Source organism: Nyctereutes procyonoides, unplaced genomic scaffold (genome assembly GCF_905146905.1).
Source record: "Nyctereutes procyonoides isolate TBG_1078 unplaced genomic scaffold, NYPRO_anot_genome, whole genome shotgun sequence".
Lineage (NCBI taxonomy): Eukaryota > Metazoa > Chordata > Mammalia > Carnivora > Canidae > Nyctereutes > Nyctereutes procyonoides.
In genome coordinates, this window is record NW_026575032.1 from 17,488,082 (window position 1) to 17,505,852 (window position 17,771).

The 17,771-nt window shown below is 45.3% G+C and overlaps 1 protein-coding gene across 1 annotated transcript in view; it reads right to left on the reverse strand.

Annotated features, from left to right (window-relative positions):
* Positions 1 to 17,771, reverse strand: part of TBC1D9 (TBC1 domain family member 9) — a 114,371-nt gene that overhangs the window by 57,068 nt on the left and 39,532 nt on the right. Inside the window, exon 2 of the mRNA XM_055316983.1 lies at positions 5,929 to 6,039. Within this exon, the coding sequence (XP_055172958.1) occupies positions 5,929 to 6,039 (111 nt within the window). The remainder of the gene's footprint in view (positions 1 to 5,928; positions 6,040 to 17,771) is intronic.

Genomic DNA, 17,771 nt, shown 5'->3' on the forward strand with positions numbered 1-17,771 from the left:
CATTTCCAGTAATAGTTTATCAGATAAATCATGTTACACACACAATAAAATATTATCTACCTATTAAAACTGATGCTATAGGGGCGCCTGGGTGGCTCAGTTGGTTAAGCATCTGCCCATGATCTCTGGTCCTGGGATCGAGCCCCCTGATCCTCGAGGAGTCCGCCTTACTTCCCCCTCTGCCATCACCCCTGCTTGTGTTCTGTCTCTCAAATAAATAAAATCTTAAAAAAAAAAAAAAAAGAACTGACGTTATAGAAATAGGTTTTATTGACACGGAAAATCTATACATATAAGTATATACACTCATATATAAACCCGTATACGTGTATGTATAGACACACACACATACATACACAAAGTCTAAAAGGTGATTTGGAAGCGCCTCTGGATGGCACAGTCGGTTACGCATCCGACTCTTGGTTTTCAGCTCAGGTCGTGATCTCAGGCTCCTGAGACTGAGCCCCACGTTGAGCTTCAAGCTTGGCAGGGAGTCTGCTAAAGTCTCTCTCCCCTCTCCCTCTGCCCCTTGCTATGCTCATGCACGCTCTCCCCACCCTCAAATAAATAAATCTTTAAAAAACATAAAAATAAATAGTGATTTAGAATGTGATACTGTTTTTAAATTTTATTTTTGCTTATCTATATTTCCTAACTTTCAGCAATGAGCATGTATTAAAGAAAAAAATAACAAGTTCTTTTTAAAAAAAGATTTATTTATTTGAGAGAGACAGAGAGTGAGAATGCACACGTGGGAGGAGCAGAGGGAGAGGAAGAGAGGATCCTATGCAGACTTCCTGCTGAGCATGGAGCCTGACACGGGGCTCGATCCCACAACCCCGAGACCCGTGACTTGACCCAAATCAAGAGTGAGATGCCTGACTGCACCACCCAGGCCCCCTACAAGCTGTTTATTTTAAGCTGCTGTGTTCCCAAGGATACAAGAATAATTCTTGAGGTCCCCGGACCAAGAAAGGATTATAAAATACCAACTTCCACATAACATGTATTTTATGTGGATGGCAGCTGAACTACCCCACATTTTCTCTCCCTATTGCAGATAAATGGTTGACGCGAAACCAATTAGCAATCTTTAATTAAACTCTGGGTCTTACCAGCTGCTGACTAAAAGAATGCTTAATCATGAAAGCCAGCATGGTGCCGCTCCAGCACTGGGCTGGGAAGGCGGAGACCCAACAATGAGGTCTCAGCTCTGCACTAACCAGCTGCAACTAGCACTGTGAGCTTGGGCGATTCACCTTGCCTCTGTATCCTCTTAAAATAAAAATGTTAGGCAAGAGGGCAGCTAAAGTATTTTCAGTTCTGAAAACGAATGACCGTCCAGGCCCAGATGAAGTTCTGGGACGGTAAAGAAGGAGAAACTAAATCAATAGGCAGCCAAATCAGGGCACCCTGCAGGGCCATGTCAGCAGTGACGTGCCCATCAAACACACACCCTCCACCCCATTTCCTTTATCAGTCCTGCTAGGAGGTCAGATGTATCTAGAAGGAATTGTCACCAGCTCCCTCTCTCTGTTTGTCACTCTCCTCCTGGGTGGTCCCAGAGCTCCTCTATAGACAACATCCTTGGAGCTACCAGCATTTTTATGTGTCTGTATCCTCACTGAGGCTGTACAACCCTTCTTACTGTTAGAACCTTCTAGTTCTTCTAAGGGGGGAGCTAAATGGGTTGCCTTTTACTTAAATCCACTAAAGACCAAGGAGGGCAGCAGACTGGGCCCTCTCCTGCCCCTGGGGCACCAAGTCTAAACTACCAGCTGTGGAGGGAAAACCTGTAGCTGTGTGGCTCCCTAATGACAGAGTCAGGTGCAAAACAGTCAGTCAACTGACTGGTAGGGGAGAGGGGGAGACTGTCAGAATATAAGAGCTCAGGGGTGGAGCGTCTGCCTTTGGCTCAGGGCGTGACCCCGGGGTCCTGAGATCAAGTCCCACACTGGGCTCCCCGCACAGAGCCTGCTTCTCCCTCTGCCTGTGCCTCTGCCTTTCTCTGTGTCTCATGAATAAATAAATAAAATCCTTAAAAAAAAATAAGATATAATGAGCTCAACAAAGCTGGCTAGACAAATTCCTGTGATACTGATTTCTTTATGTTCTTGGAGACGGCAAATGTGTGATTTACTGCAGGAACCACTGAGAAGATGCAATTCACCAGGTAAGAATTGATGGCGCAATGGATTATCAACCAAAGAGAGTGGTGGCTTCATCCTGAGCAGTAGTGAACAGAAACAATCATTACTTAGGAATGTTTTTGGCTCCCTTTCCCAATTAAAAGTCTCAATGCCAAGGGAAAGTAAAAAAAAAAAAAATCCAACCAATCTGGATATAACTTATAGAAGATTAGAAGAAGCTCATGAAAATATGTTTTGCCAAGTAACTCTTGCTTTTTGTTCCACTCTTCTTTCTGTATGGTTCACGTTATTGCCAAGGGCCAGGTGATTATTATATTGGAAGCAAGTGAGACTAGATTTCAAAGACTCCTCCTGCCTGGCTCTTTGTGGCTCAAGTCTAAGGCAAGTCAAACAACTAGGACTTACCACTGCTCTTCTGCGCTCCCTGGGGGGGCGCCTGGTAGTGGTTAAGTGGCTGCCTTTGGCTCAGGTCAAGATCTCGGGGTCCTAGGATCAAGCTCCACATCAGGATCCCTGCTTCTCCATCTCCCTCTGCCCCTCTTCTCTCCCTCCCCTGTGCTCTCTGCTCTCTCTTGTACTTTCTCTCCAAAACAAACAAACAAAAAAATCCAATCTTTAAAAGAACACAAGAAAATCGTCTATATGAGGGCACCGATGGTAGATGCTCCCTTTAATTCAGTTTACATGCTAAAGATTCGCAATGTGCACGGCTCACAAGCAATGTTTTTGCAATCCCATGGATTCTACAGGGCAGTGAGTTAGACTCACCCAGTTTCCTGCTGAAGCTTCTCTTACAGCAAAGATTTATGAAAGTCAAGCAAATTAAAAAGCTCTTGACGTACTGTCCCACCACATACCAACTTTGTAGTTTACAACAAAACATTAAAATTAGAAACTGAAAGGTCAGCAAATCAGAGAAATCTGAAAGCTGGCAGCTTCCGCTCTTAAAATCCTCTCCTGAAAGGGAGCCAGCGATTTGGGTTTTAAATGGAAATCGATAAGGAGGACTAATGGGTGAATAGGACTTCACGGCGGCTGTCACTTCCGTGGACTCTTCCACAAGGAAATTCTGGAGGTATCTCTATGGGTAATCAATACATACAAAAGCTAAAACTGTTCTGGGCTTATTAAAATGAGATCATGCAGTTGTGACAGGCATTACTTACTGGGAAAATGAAAGTTCATCTCTTTGTGGTATAAATTATGCCATCAGCATTTACTGCCTGGTGCTCCTTAGCCTCGGTCTGGCAAATAATTCAGGAATAACTCAGCTTTGTAACTCTGGGCTCTTTCCTACACGAGCATTCACAGGAGCATCTGCTTCATAGATTGGCAAAGCCCCAGAAACGAGCTGAGGAGTAGTGATGTCAGTAACGGGGAAAGAACAAAGGGTTAGGGCTGAGGGGGCAGGAGGAGAGGAGTCACAGAGGCACAAGCCAGCAGCTCCCACCAGTGTAAATGCACGCTGACCTGGGAAGGCCAGGCGCCTGGAGCTGCTGTAAGGAGAGATAGGAGGGCTCTAAGGAGCTCCCGGCTCCAAAGGATCTCAAAAGCCTCTGGACACAAGTGGGAGGCAGGCTGGAAGGTGAGAGAGAGAACGTGTCAGTGTCCTTTCCGCATCCTTGTCAAGTCAAGCGGTTAAGTGGCTCCATCTGATTGCTAATTCCCTTCCTTTTTACTGCTTCACTCTCTGGCTGTAGTGTCTATTTTTACCTCCATTCTAGAATGTTTCTGCCGACTAAATGTGACACTTTCCCCATCAACCACCCCAGGGCACATCCCCCTCCCCTTTGTATTGGGTCCTTCCCCTTTGTATTGAATGAATGGCACAGATGACTGGAGTGCTGGTCTCCATGCCCTGCACCCTGATGCCATCCCTTCATTCGCCGGGATGCATAAATGGCTGATATATTCCATCATTTCTCATGAGGCTGTCTGCATCTTAGCCAGAAGAACTCAAAAGGGATATGACACTACAATGTTAGGATTTCGTGTGCCATTCAATCCTTGAGGGAGCATTACTAGGCCGCCAGGGCCTTCCAGCAGCTGGAAATCACACGGAGATAACCTCTCCTGCCTAGGTAAAAGGCCAGCTGAGATTCCTGTATTTAGTTGGGCACCCTGCAATTCACTGGCACTGTGTGGTACTGGTTCACACTGGGCTGTAATTGAATATTTACTTATGTTCTCAAGAGCAGAGACCGGATCTAATTATCGTTATATCTTTAGATCCTAGCATAGCACTTCCTACTGAGTAGAGATCAATTTAAAGACTGAACAAAGTCAATTGAAAGAGCTCCAAATGGCCAAAGCTAGAATGACTTGAGCAACAAAATAAAGTAGCACTGGACTCCTCCAAAGTATAAAATCAATGTGCATGATTGCATACTGATAAAAAAATAATTGAATAAATTAAAACTCCCCATTCCTTAAGAGTAGGTTGTGCGTAGTGACTTCCAGAGAGTATACGACATGGAGAGGGGAAGAAAATAGTAACGTAACAGTAGAGAAACCCAAAAAAGCCTGCTTCGGCTGGATGATCAAGGAAAACCTCATCAGTCGTAAATTAGCAATATGTACCCTTGCTTGACATAATGCGATAAAAATAGCACTTTATCTTTGTGATCTTCCTCAGCAAAAATTCATCACCTCAGCCTAATCGTAAGAAAAACATCAAATACCAATAGAGGGACATTCTCCAATATACCTGACTGGTATCCTTCAAAATTGGGAAGGGAAGTCTGAAGAACTTCCACCGCCAAGAAGAGCCTACAGAGACATGAGAGCTAAATATAATATAGTATCCTGGATAGGATCTTGGAACAGAAAAAAGGACATTAGGCGAAATCTAAATAAACTATGGCTTTTGTTTACTAATAGTATAATCAATACGGGTTCATTAACTAAAACAAACGTACCGTACTAAGCAGGATATTAACAACAAGGGACGCTATGTATGTACAGGGCAGATGGGAGCTCTCTGAACTATTACCCAACTTCTCTGTAAATCTAAGACTGTAAAAAATAAAGTCTATGAATACTAATTTTAAAAATCAAGTGAATGTAAAAAAAAAAAAAAAAAGGAAAGAAAACTAAGTGCTCCATGCTCTTGCTTTTCCTATGGTTGTTTGCAAAGCCACATGCAAACAAATAACTGAAAAAATCTTGGCCACTTTGGATTAAAAATCCTTGAGAGAGATCCAATAACGGCAGGGCTATTGACCACCATTTTAAACACAGGACATTATTATAGATTATGATCAGGAAGGAAAAAAGATCCCTACTCAAGTAGGAAGTACTGTGCTAAGATATAGAAGTATTACTCAGTACACCCAAGTAGTCCACATATTCCTCTTTCATTTCTTTTCATTTCATTTCTTTCATTTCCTAGCTGCCCGTGGAGTTAAGTTGGGGTCATGTGACTGGTTCTAGCCAACAGAGTGTGCGTGAAAAGTGGTGTGTGACCCGTCCGGCCCAAGGGAATTAAATGCAGGTATACCTCAATCTTCCATTTTTCCCTTCTCAGTTGTCCTCCCATGGAGGCTCTGTGTCACTACAGATGCAGAAGGCCACAGGATCCAAAGGAGGCTTTGCCAGGGTGAGAAAGAAACCCTTACCGTGTTAAGCCATTGAAGATTTGGGGTTCACCTGCCGAAATGGCTCTGGTTAATTACCCTAAATTATCAAGTGATTGTGTTCCCAAATAAAGGTTCCTTTCATTCTGACGGAAAGCTGTTAATCATAATGTTTCTCCATATTTCTGAATATCGCTACTTACCACAGGCGATGGTCCAATAGACCAAAGAGTCTGGAGTCTGGTACAGGATTCGGTAAGGAGCCACCCGGGCACTGGAGTCCAGCACGACATCGAGGGTACCCACGAGAAGGCCTGAGGATAAAGAAGGGGGAAAAACGCTTAAGGGTTTCCCCAGCGCTGCCCCAAATTCCCAGAGGCAGCGTCAACACGCCCCTCCTGTTGGACCTCCCAACGGTCCTCCCCGACAACCCTTCTCGACAACCCCTCTCCTGTTGCACCCCACACCTTGACAAAATTTTCATCTTAAACATTCTGATGTTGGCTCTACATTACTTGTTCCAACAACCTCCAAGAGAAATCGCATTAAGTTGAAAGGCAGTCTGCTGGCATCAAAACTAATGGGAGGCTAACAAAGCTGGTAGCCCAGCCCCTGGCATATGCTGATATTTATAAATGCCTATAAATAAAAATAAGTAGGGTATTAAGCACTTACATGTTGGAGTCTCGGCTTTCCCTACATTATACCCAATGTGCATTATTTTCTCCCCTTTTCACCTAAGAAACAAATCCTTAATTTGAGTAACTTGCCAAGGCCGGGAACCAGTCATGTCTATCTGAGTCAGTGTGCCAGGCTTGGCCTACATGTTATTTTAACCTGCCCCATTTCTCTTTGTATTAAAAAGGTACAGTTCAGCTTAGAAAACATCAATTAAGTCCCTACTGTGTGCAAGGCAAACTCTGTGGCACAAAACATAGTAAGAAAGAGTCCTTAAGGTATTTATAATCTAGCAGCGAAGGCCAAGCAGTGTCTTAACACTTGTTTAGGAGGAAACAAGGGCTGTGAAAGGAGCGCTTGCCCATCCCCGGGGCAGAGTCCTTTGCTATTTGTCACATCAATCATTAAAACCAGAGATGGCTGCAGATGACCACCCTCTGCAATGATGCAGTAATGAGGCCGAGGGTCAGGAGAGGCACTGCGGTGGCGGACGGTGGCCTTCTGTGGATCCGGCCACCCTGGGGGAAACTCACCACATTATCCAAGTCCGGGCAGCCTGAACACTCAACGAATGAGTTTATCTATTTATCTGTGAGAGATGCAAATACTCAGGACACCAACGCTCACTTAAGAAGAGGCAGTGTCTTCTGCTTCCAGGATTGCAAATCCATCTCATAACTACCATTCCTGCAACATCGGCCCTCCAGAGATGTGTGCCTCCTTTACCTGCCCCAAGCTGGGATTGAGCACCAAACACTTCCTCCCCTGTTCTAAGACAGCACGGGCATGCACACAAATTCCACAAAGTCAAATAAACTAGATCCCTTGCATGGCAGGATGAATCCAAACACTTTCCACAAAGTAAATGCCCATAATTATTCCAAAGTCAGAAGGAAATCAGCACAGAGCAGGATTTGGATGCAGAAGAACCAATTAGGAACTCTGGCTAGTTTTCTTTCTTTTCTTTTTTTTTTTTTTAAGATTTTATTTATTCGTGAGAGACACACACAGAGAGAGAGAGAGAGAGGCAGAGACACAGGCAGAGGGAGAAGTAGGCTCTCTGCGGGGAGCCCGACATGGGACTCGATCCTGGGACCCCAGGATCATGCCTGGGCGAAGGCAGGCACCAAACCACTGAGCCACCTGGGAATTCCCTGGCTAGTTTCCATGTTAGGGCGGGACATTTTATTTCCAATGCCTTGGTTTACTCAATGATAAAATGGAGTCAATATCACAGTTACAGGATTGTTCTTGTAATAATACGGAATATAATAGGATTTAAGGGCAAGAGGCTGATTGGAATAAGCGGGTAAACAACCTGCTTAGAACTTGCCACGACTCCTTCATTTAACTTGACTTCTACTTAGATGACATGTTTATGAAAAATGGCTTAGATATGACACCAAAAGCATAAGCAATCAAAGGAAAAAAATAAATAATTTTTGGCTTCATCAAAATTAATCATTTTTGTCCTTCAGGGGACACAATCAAGAAAGTGAAAGGGCAACACAGAAAGTGAAGGAAAATATTTCAAAACCATATATCCGATAAGGGACTCGTTTCCAGAATATGTAAAGTACTGTTTACCTCAAATGAAAATGCAAATAACCTAATAAAAAATAGGCAAAGGACCTGAAGAGACATTTCTCCAAAGAAGATACACAAACAGCCAACGAGCACGTGAAAACAGACTCCGTATCATTAGGCATCAAGGAAATGCAAATCAAAACAACGAGTTACGCTGCACACCCATAGGATGGCTTAACCAAGGAGAGAGAATACCAAGTCTCGCCCAGGATGTGGAGAGACGGAGACCATCTACTGCTGGTGGGCGTGTAAAATAGTGCAGCCACTTAGGAAAATCCTTTGGCAGATCCTCCAAAGGTCAAATGTGGAATTTACGTAAGACTCAGCAGTTCCACTCCTGGGTATATACTCAAGAGGACTGTACACGTACATCCACACAAAAACTTGTGCGTGGATGTCTTAATGGCCCTAAGTCGAAACAACCCAAATGTTCGCCAACTGAAGAAGGGATAAATAAAATGCAGGATATTGATACAACAGAATATTATTCAGCAATAAAAGGAACGAAGTACCGGTAGAGGCTACCACACGGATGACCTCTAAGAACACTACGCTAAGGCTACGAGGCCAGACGCCAAAGACCGTATCTTGCAGAAGTCTATTTATAGGAAGAGTCTAGAATATGCAAATATATAGAGACAGAAACAGATTTGTGGGCGCCTCAGGTTGAGGTGGGGAGGGGAGGGAAGGGGAGTCCTGCTAATGGGTATAGGGCTTTTGGGGCGGGACAAAAAATGTCCTAAAGCTGAGTATGGTGATGGTCGTGCATCTGTGAATATACGAAAAGCCATTCAATTGTCTACTTTCCACTGATGACGTGTTTGGTATGTGAATTACGTCTCAATTAAGCTGCTATTAATAATTTTTTAAAAACGGCTTTGGGATAATCCTGATAGTGCTTGAGGCTGACAGGGGGAGGCTAAGGTCCCCGGGGCCTTTGCTCTGCGACTGTAGAAATGAGTAGCACGCAGGGAAGCAGGAAGCTCAGCGCGTGGCTCGTGGCAGGCTCTTCATGACGTCCTACTGAATCTGAACCGTCAGTTCTCCCAAAACTGTCACCACTAGTATCTCCTGACATGTCATCCTATAACAATGTCCTCATGTTTGCTTCCATCTCACTGTATCTGATACCTTGATGTGCACGATGCCGCTGAAATCCACTTCCTTCTGCTCCAGCGGCGTGGGGTCACGGAAGGAGCTTTTGCGGAGTCACCTAGTGTTCAGGAGCTCAGTTCTGGCTCTGAATCTGTCATGACCAGTTCTGTGGCACAGACATGTCACTTAACTCTTCGATGCTTTGGCTGGCTCGGCTGTCTAAAGTGATCGTAACGGCACCTGCCTTCCTGAACCAGGTTTTTGAACCAAGAAGTGTACAGGAGGTTAACAATGGGCAAGTCCTACAGTTGTCCTTGGTCTCTGTCCAAGGACAGGAACCCAGTTAGGTTCACTCCGAACCACAGTGACCGTAGTCGACCTGAACATACCAGGAAAAACAAACTTTCACTAAAGTGAAAATTAATTAGTTCATTTGTGTAATCTGGCCTGTAAGAAATACATCATCAAAATCCCTACAGCCTGCACTTTCCCAAGGGCTTTGTGAAGATCCACATAATGCCACACACATATGCATTTTTGTTTTCTCCACCGTGACGTGGATTTACTGCAAAGACCTCTAATTGCTTTTCAGGTATCTGCAGATGGACGAGCATATTAACAGGGAAGGCCGACAGGAGGGCCAGCTAACCTGGCAAACACAGGTACATCACTCGTAACTGAGGGTTTGTCACACTTCGCTCTTCTCGAATCAAAAGAAGAAATGAAATCCCCCAGAATACTGGAAATGCCACATACGTTGGTTCTAGGGAATGCACACTTCAGGGTGGGCCTAGGAAACGCAGCCCAGGATTAGCTTACACGGTTTAACGAGCCTCTGAAAGAATGTCGTCGCAGATCAAGGTGCTTGCAAGGGCAGCAAGCACAGCTCACTGGACAGAGCAGCCAGCGGCAGTCCCGCTTCTAGAATTCTTCAGGCCTGGCCCTGCCACCACCCAAGTCTCACAGCCGGCCTCCCTGAGCCTCAGTCTCCCCACCTTTAATGTCTCACTAGACTTCTATGCTCTGTAACACGCAAGGGATGGGGGGGAGGCCTCTCAAAAGGTCCAACCTAATCCAGTCATCTTAACCACCACCAATGTCCCCCGCTAGAAGACCCCCCTCCGAGTGAGGGCTTCTGATTAGACACCAGCTCCTCAACGCTCCGTGTGCATTCATAGCTGGCACCACTAGCTCCCGCTAAGATTTAGATGAAAACAAAGGGGCACATACAAACCTACTGTAGGGGCCATGCTAAAATATTTTATTTTATTTTTTTAAGTATGTATGTATGTATGTATGTATGCATGTATGTATGTATTTATGTATTTATGTATTTATTTATGTATTTATTTATTTATTTATTTATTTATGATAGACACACAGAGAGGAAGAGAGGCAGAGACCCAGGCAGAGGGAGAAGCAGGCTCCATGCAGGGAGCCCGACGCGGGACTCGATCCCGGGACTCCAGGATCACGCCCTGGGCCAAAGGCAGGCGCCAAACCGCTGAGCCACCCAGGGATCCCTGCTAAAATATTTTAAACTACGGACAGTATAGTGCTGTGACCCTCACGTTAGGTGCACATACAAGTAGAAAATCGTCGTGAAAAATCCTTCTCGACAACTTGAGGTACCGGATATTCACACAGAAAGTAACACTGTGAATCGAGGTACGCTATTGGTCAACCGAATCAGGAAACACACCCTTCCACGTTAACCCTCGTGTGCCCTTGCCCTGGGTAACACGGACCACAATTCTCCCTCCCTTTGGGATGTTGTGCTTATGTGTCAACGCTCACCCGCCACGGCCGAAACGCCAAACCCCCAAGTGTGTAACACGTGTCTTCCTATCCCCACCCCTCCCATCCTGCTTCTGCAGGGCCTGTCGAATTCATCTAGAATTACTTGCACACTTGCCCCATTCCGCTTCCCCTCCTCTTCCCAGAGGGGCTCCTCCCGGTGCCTGGGGTCCGACTCCGACTCCCGGGTCCCCCACTTGGCTTGGAGCACGGTGAGCCCTGAGCACACGCGTCATCACCCGAGGAGGGAGTAGTTTTGTTGTTTTTTGAAAACCGACACAGTAAGTCGTCGCCGTGCTGCCTCGATGCTGTTGGTACAAAGAGTCAAGACTCGGGGAGAGGGAAACCCGTGCTCCCGTGTCCACTGTCCATGCACGGTACGAGAGGACGGGGGACCGGATCCAGGGCCCACCCCACCCGGAAAACCAACCCAGCAATCGAGACTTTCTCAGAAGGTCTATCACTCACTCCTCTGAAATGGTTGTCAACCCTCCGGACCTTGGGCCATTTCCCTCATGACGCTGCTGCAGGCAGCGGGTGTCGCTGGTCTTAAACGATCTTTGATGGCCTGAGATAACGAAGCCAGACTATGGCCCTCAAAACAACTCTCCCCCACACCTACCTACTGTATTAGTTCGAGGGCATCTTGTTACATAAAAATGCTTTTGCAAGGAGGCTCAGAAAACACTACTGAGTCGTACATTTAGGCTCTCCAGTGCCTGGGAGCACGGGAGGGGGTGACACACGGGGAGCCACGGCTTGCTCAGTGTCAGGAGAATGTGGGCCACATAGGCGCATGCCCGTGACCATGATCAGTCACCTGCCCGCGATCCTGGAGAGTGCAGGCCGCGCAGGTGTGTGCCCGTGACCATGATCGCCTGCCCGCGATCCTGGAGCACCTTGCGGAAAGAGCGGGCAAGGCCCTGAGGCCTACGAGGCCACGACAGGCAGCACAAAGGTCAGACGGACGGCCACTACCTGTACCTACTCAGAGAGTGCCCTGCGGGCTCTACGCACTATTGTTAAAGAATTTTGAAACCAGGTAAGACTATAGGAAATTGCAAATGCACGCAACACAACTCTGACCTTTGACATTTAGCCTTATCTGCTTTGCTTTCCTTTTCAACCAAGAAAATGTAACACTCCTAGCAAAGGTCCCTTCGATGCCTCCTCCATCCCACCTCCCTCTCTCCGTCCACCACTGTCAAGCTACTTTGTATTCTTCTCATCCGGGTCCTTAGACTTTAATTGCCCCATGGGTATGTACACGAATGCACATTTAACACTGATGCGCACTTTAAATTTTACATTAACGGTAAAGAGTTCATATGGTTTGGCAACCTTTTTCACCCAATAAAACGTTATAAGATCTACTCAGGTTATCCTTGTAAATCTGATTCACTCATTTTAAAGGCTGTATGATATCCACTAGATAAATACCAGTTACTTTTTCCTAATAAAGGACATTTGAATTTAACTGTAAGTTTTACCCCCCCTATAACAGGCACTGCAATCATTTTCATTGTTTGTGATGTTTTAAGCATATGAAAACATTTTAGAATGGAATTCTTGGGTCATAGGGGAAGTGCATCTTTAAACCTTATCAGACTTTACATAATTGCTTTCCAAAGTGATTGTGCCAACTTACTCTCACCAGGAAAGCGAAAGAATACATTTCTCCATAATGGTCCCAACATTATCCGTGGTTTTGTTTTGTTTTTCTAATTTTCACCAATCTCAAGGGTGAGAAATAGTAGCCATTTGTTGTTTTTAAGTAAGCTCGACAACACTGGAGCTTGAACTCACAACTCTGAGATCAAGAATTGCATGCTCTTCCAACTGACCAGCCAGGTGCCCCTCCATTTGTTGTTCAAATGTTGCATTTTTCCAATTATCAATGAGCTTGAGCAGTTTTTCCTGTTTATTGGCCATCCTGGTTTCCTATTCTGTGAGCTATGTGCCTTTCCTACTGAAATGACTTTTGCTGGACATCTAGTTCAGAGATTTAGAATTTACCATTTAGAGGCTTCCACGAATATACAGCCTGATCAATTCATTTCACCAAGTATATACGGATCTCCCTAAAGCCAAAGGACCAGTACACTTGGGCTTACTTCTTTATATATATACTATATAAGTGGAGGAATCTGGGATCAGTATTTGCAAACTCCACTTCCATGGAAAGTTCCTGTAGGTCACAGGCTCCCACCTTCTCCTACCTGCTGATCCTAAGGTGCTACTGGTGTGTCCCCCTGTAAGTCTTGCGTGGACGTTGGATTTCGTGCGCTTAGGCTGAAAGTAATGAAACAGTAACGCCCAGAAGCAGCTGCTGACAGTTATCAACTCCAGCCACACCAGTTTTTATACTTCTCTCTCTATTTTTTTTTATTGGAGTTCAATTTGCCAACATATAGCATAACACCCAGTGCTTATCCCACCAAGTGAAGAAAGAGAAATTAAGGTGCCAATCTCATTTACAATTGCACCCAAAAGCCTAAGATACCTAGGAATAAACCTAACCAAAGAGGTAAAGGATCTATACCCTCCAAAACTATAGAACACTTCTGAAAGAAATTAAGACACAAAGAGATGGAAAAATATTCCATGCTCATGGATTGGAAGAATTAATATTGTGAAAATGTCAGTGCTACCCAGGGCAATTTACACATCTAATGCAATCCCTATCAAAATACCATGGACTTTCTTCAGAGAGTTGGAACAAATCATCTTAAGATTTGTGTGGAATCAGAAAAGACCCCGAATAGCCAGGGGAATTTTAAAAACGAAAACCATATCTGGGGGCATCACAATGCCAGATTTCAGGTTGTACTACAAAGCTGTGGTCATCAGGACAGTGTGGTCCTGCCACAAAAACAGACACATAGATCAATGGAACAGAATAGAGAACCCAGAAGTGGACCCTGAACTCTACGGTCAACTAATATTCTACAAAGCAGGAAAGACTCTCCACTGGAAAAAGGACGGTCTCTTTAATAAATGGTGCTGGGAAAATTGGACATCCACATGCAGAAGAATGAAACTAGACCACTCTCTTGCACCATACACAAAGATAAACTCAAAATGGATGAAAGATCTAAATGTGAGACAAGATTCCATCAAAATCCTAGAGAGAACACAGGCAACACCCTTTCTGAACTCGGCCACAGTAACTTCTTGCAAGATACATCCATGAAGTCAAGGGAAACAAAAGCAAAAATGAACTATTGGGACTTCATCAAGATAAAAAGCTCTTGCACAGCAAAGGAAACAGTCAACAAAACTACAAGACAACCTACAGAATGGGAGAAGATGTTTGCAAATGACGTATCAGATAAAGGGCTAGTTTCCAAGATCTATAAAGAGCTTATGAAACTCAACAGCACAGAAACAGACAATCCAATCATGAAATGGGCAAAAGACATGAACAGTTTTTATACTTCTCTTACTGAATCTTGTTTGCAGTTTCCCCCTAGCGGTCTGCGAGCTCCTGGAGGGCAGGCACAGCCTTGTTTATCCTGGGATTTCCAAAGCCTACAGTAAGTCCCGTAAGTTATGCTGAATATTTTATAAATTGGATCACAAAGTTTTCACCCTGATGGACATTGGGAGAAACCAAGAAATATTTTTAAACCTTATTCGGCTACCATAGTACCTAATAGGTTCTAGCAAATTGGCCTTAAATAATTAAAATTGTCCAAGAATCATTCAATGAAAGGAGACCAACACTTGCAAAAAGGCTGGAAAATCCCACCTTGATGCAGATCAGACCCACATCTAAACTTTGGACCATGGGAGACCAACTTCTCTAATTTTGAAGTCATCTGTCACTTTTCAATGAATACTGAGATTTATCTAGAATTCAGATGGATCAAAAGCAGAGATACTTAGGGAAAGCACAGGTCTTTCTATTCTCCTACTTTTGGAAACCAGTCCAGAGATTGGCAGCTGTAGCCCCCCTCGCCCCCCAAAAATAACCCACAGAATTACCCCAAAGTTTAACTAGTTTAAAGTCTTGCGCCCACACACAGACTGGTAACCAATCTGCCCACCCTACCGGCCAGAGGACCCAGCAACAGATCAGGAAAACCATGGTGGGCACACAGCAGCGTAGGGGGAGGCTGGAATTGCTGGGCGCAGGGTCCGCTCCAAGCTCTCAGTGCCCCGAGTTTGTACAGTCACTAGGAACAGTGCACAGGTACACACGGGGGGACGCGACGCGCTCCTGTCCTCTGTGCGAGACGCTGGGGACACAGGCTTGTCGGGAGGGATGGCTGGGGCAGGAGAGGGGGGGCAATCTATGGGGTTTCTCAGGTTCACAGCATGAGAACAGGCTTTCCCGGGCTGCTGTCTTGCTCACTACGGGACAGTCGGGGCATGTTTTTAAGTGTTGCACACTCTCCAGCCCCTCTAGCATGTTTAGGTAAAGCAGGCACAGTTCAAACCACTGTTGGTGGTTTAAGAGACCATCCACAACTCTCTCAACCTCAACAGCTGTCTCCCAGGACACGGCCCGAGAAGCACGGCCGCCTTACAATACGACCTGGCCTCTGTCTTGGGGGAGAGAGGAGAGCGCCCGTCTTACACGTGTGCACACACACACATGCACACACACGGGGATTTGTCACCATTTGTGGAAAGATGAACTAATGAGAAGTTTGGCAACATAGGAAATACCCTGCCAACTCGGTCAATGAGGAGAGTACTTCCCAAACTATTGGTGACCAAGAATCCGTTTGGTTTTAGTTTCCAACCTGATAGAGACTGATACTTTTGTAAAACACGATGTATGTGAAATGCAGGATCTATAGAATATGAAAAGAGACACAAACAACCCTCCAATTTTTTATTACTTAATCCAAGAAATTGCTCTAGGTTTCTAAATGCTTAATCTCAATTTCTGTTCCTTAGCTCAAGGCGGTGGCAAACACACAGGTTGCAGACCAGGACTTTAACTAGCACTGAATCAGGGAAGGCAACGCTGGAGGGCAGTAATTTTCTCAGGGCTGTGTTTATTAGGATCATACACATAGTTTTTTTTTTCATACACATAGTTTTAAAGAGCATATTCAATTCTATAATAACACGTTTTTTAAAAAGATTGATTTATGAATGATAGACATACAGAGAGAGAGAGGCAGAGACACAGGAGGAGGGAGAACCAGGCCCCACGCAGGGAGCCCGACGTAGGACTCGATCCCGGGACTCCAGGATCGTGCCCTGGGCCGAAGGCAGGCGCTAAACCGCTGAGCCACCCAGGGGTCCCCAACACATTTTTGTTCGGGAAATTAAAACAACTGTCTACCCACTGCCAAGTAAAACAGAACTCAACAAAATCATTTCTCAGTTGAAGGCAAGACTACATGAACAGGGGAGGCAGGAACACAGTATACACTGTGCTGTATATTTATCCCATGGGCACTGGTTTAGGAGTACAGAGAATCCACAGTCCTGCACTGGACGAGCCCTGGGAGACAGACCCTTGATGCATTTCTTAACACAAGGGGGGCAGGCTCAGAGGCAGAAAGACAATGCTTAAGGGGCAGAGCATTCCCTCTGTAGTATTCCAAACTACTTCTGGGTTGTAGGGTCTTTGAAATTCATGCTTGCTTCTATAAGTACATTAGTTCCTCTTACTCGTGGTTTCACGGTCCTGGGTTTCACATACGCCCAGTCAAGTGCCATCAGAAGGAGATGATCCTCCTTCCGAGTTGGGGTTTGGAGTTCGACAGCAGCCTCGCCCTATGGCCCCCATGCCTACGTCATCCACCTCACTTCATCCCACCACGCAGGCATTTTATCATCTCACGCTGGCAGAGGGAGAAAGTGTACAGTACAAGAAGACATGTTAAGTGAGAGAGACCACACTCACATAACTCTATTACAGTCTATTATTATAATCGTTCTATTTTCTTGGTGGTATGTCTGTAGAGGGAAAACACAGTATACGTAGGGTTCAGCGCGATCCCCAGGACCAGGCATCCACGAGGGGCTCTTAGAACTTACCCCCCGCAGACAAGGGAAAAATGCACACAGAAAGTTAGAGCTCCAAAGGAGAGAAAGAAACCATGACGCTCATATTTTCCACCACAGAAGATAAAGCACAGGTGGGTTATACCTACGTAACTGCAGAAAATTGAAATCTGAAGACTGTTTCCTCAGCAGAGCCTTTGTCGTATTAGCCAATTATTAGCCAATCAGCAATTATTAGCCAATCAGTGCTGTTTACACCCACCATGCACCCTTTGAAGGCCACGTCTTCCAGGAGCTGCTCCATTTCACCCTATAGGCCAGTCTCTTAAAGTCCCAAGCACCAACTCCTACAAAAAGGGAGGGTACTTGGAATTGGTTTTTCCTTCTCTTTGGGGCCGTGTCTGAGAAGGAATCATTATCATATTTTAATACCTAACATCCCAGTTACGACCAGCTACATAATTTGCAGAGCCCCGTGCAAAAAGAAAATGCAAGCCCCTTGCTCAAAAATTCTTGAAAATTTCCACACAACTAGTAGAACATTCAACCAAGCCCGGAGTCCCTTGAAATGCAAGTTCCTGAGCTACGGCACAGGCCACAAACCCAGCAGGCTGGCTCCGACCCCAGCAGTGCGCTGGCGATTTCATCCCCACAGACAAGCTTGTTGTTCGCAGACTTTTATCGCAGACTCAAGTTAGCTCTGATTTGGACCCATGGGGACAATGAACTGAATTTATTCAAAAAACACTCTAGACACCTGCGTGTCCTGGTTCTGCAAACAAGTCCTCAACCCAGAAAGAGGAAGGTAGATGCACTTTCCTTACCTTTACGGCTGCTCCCATATACGCAACAGGACGGCGTACTGCTTCTAACCTTGACTACAGAGGCATGAAAACCTGAGACTGAGGGCTCAGGGCTG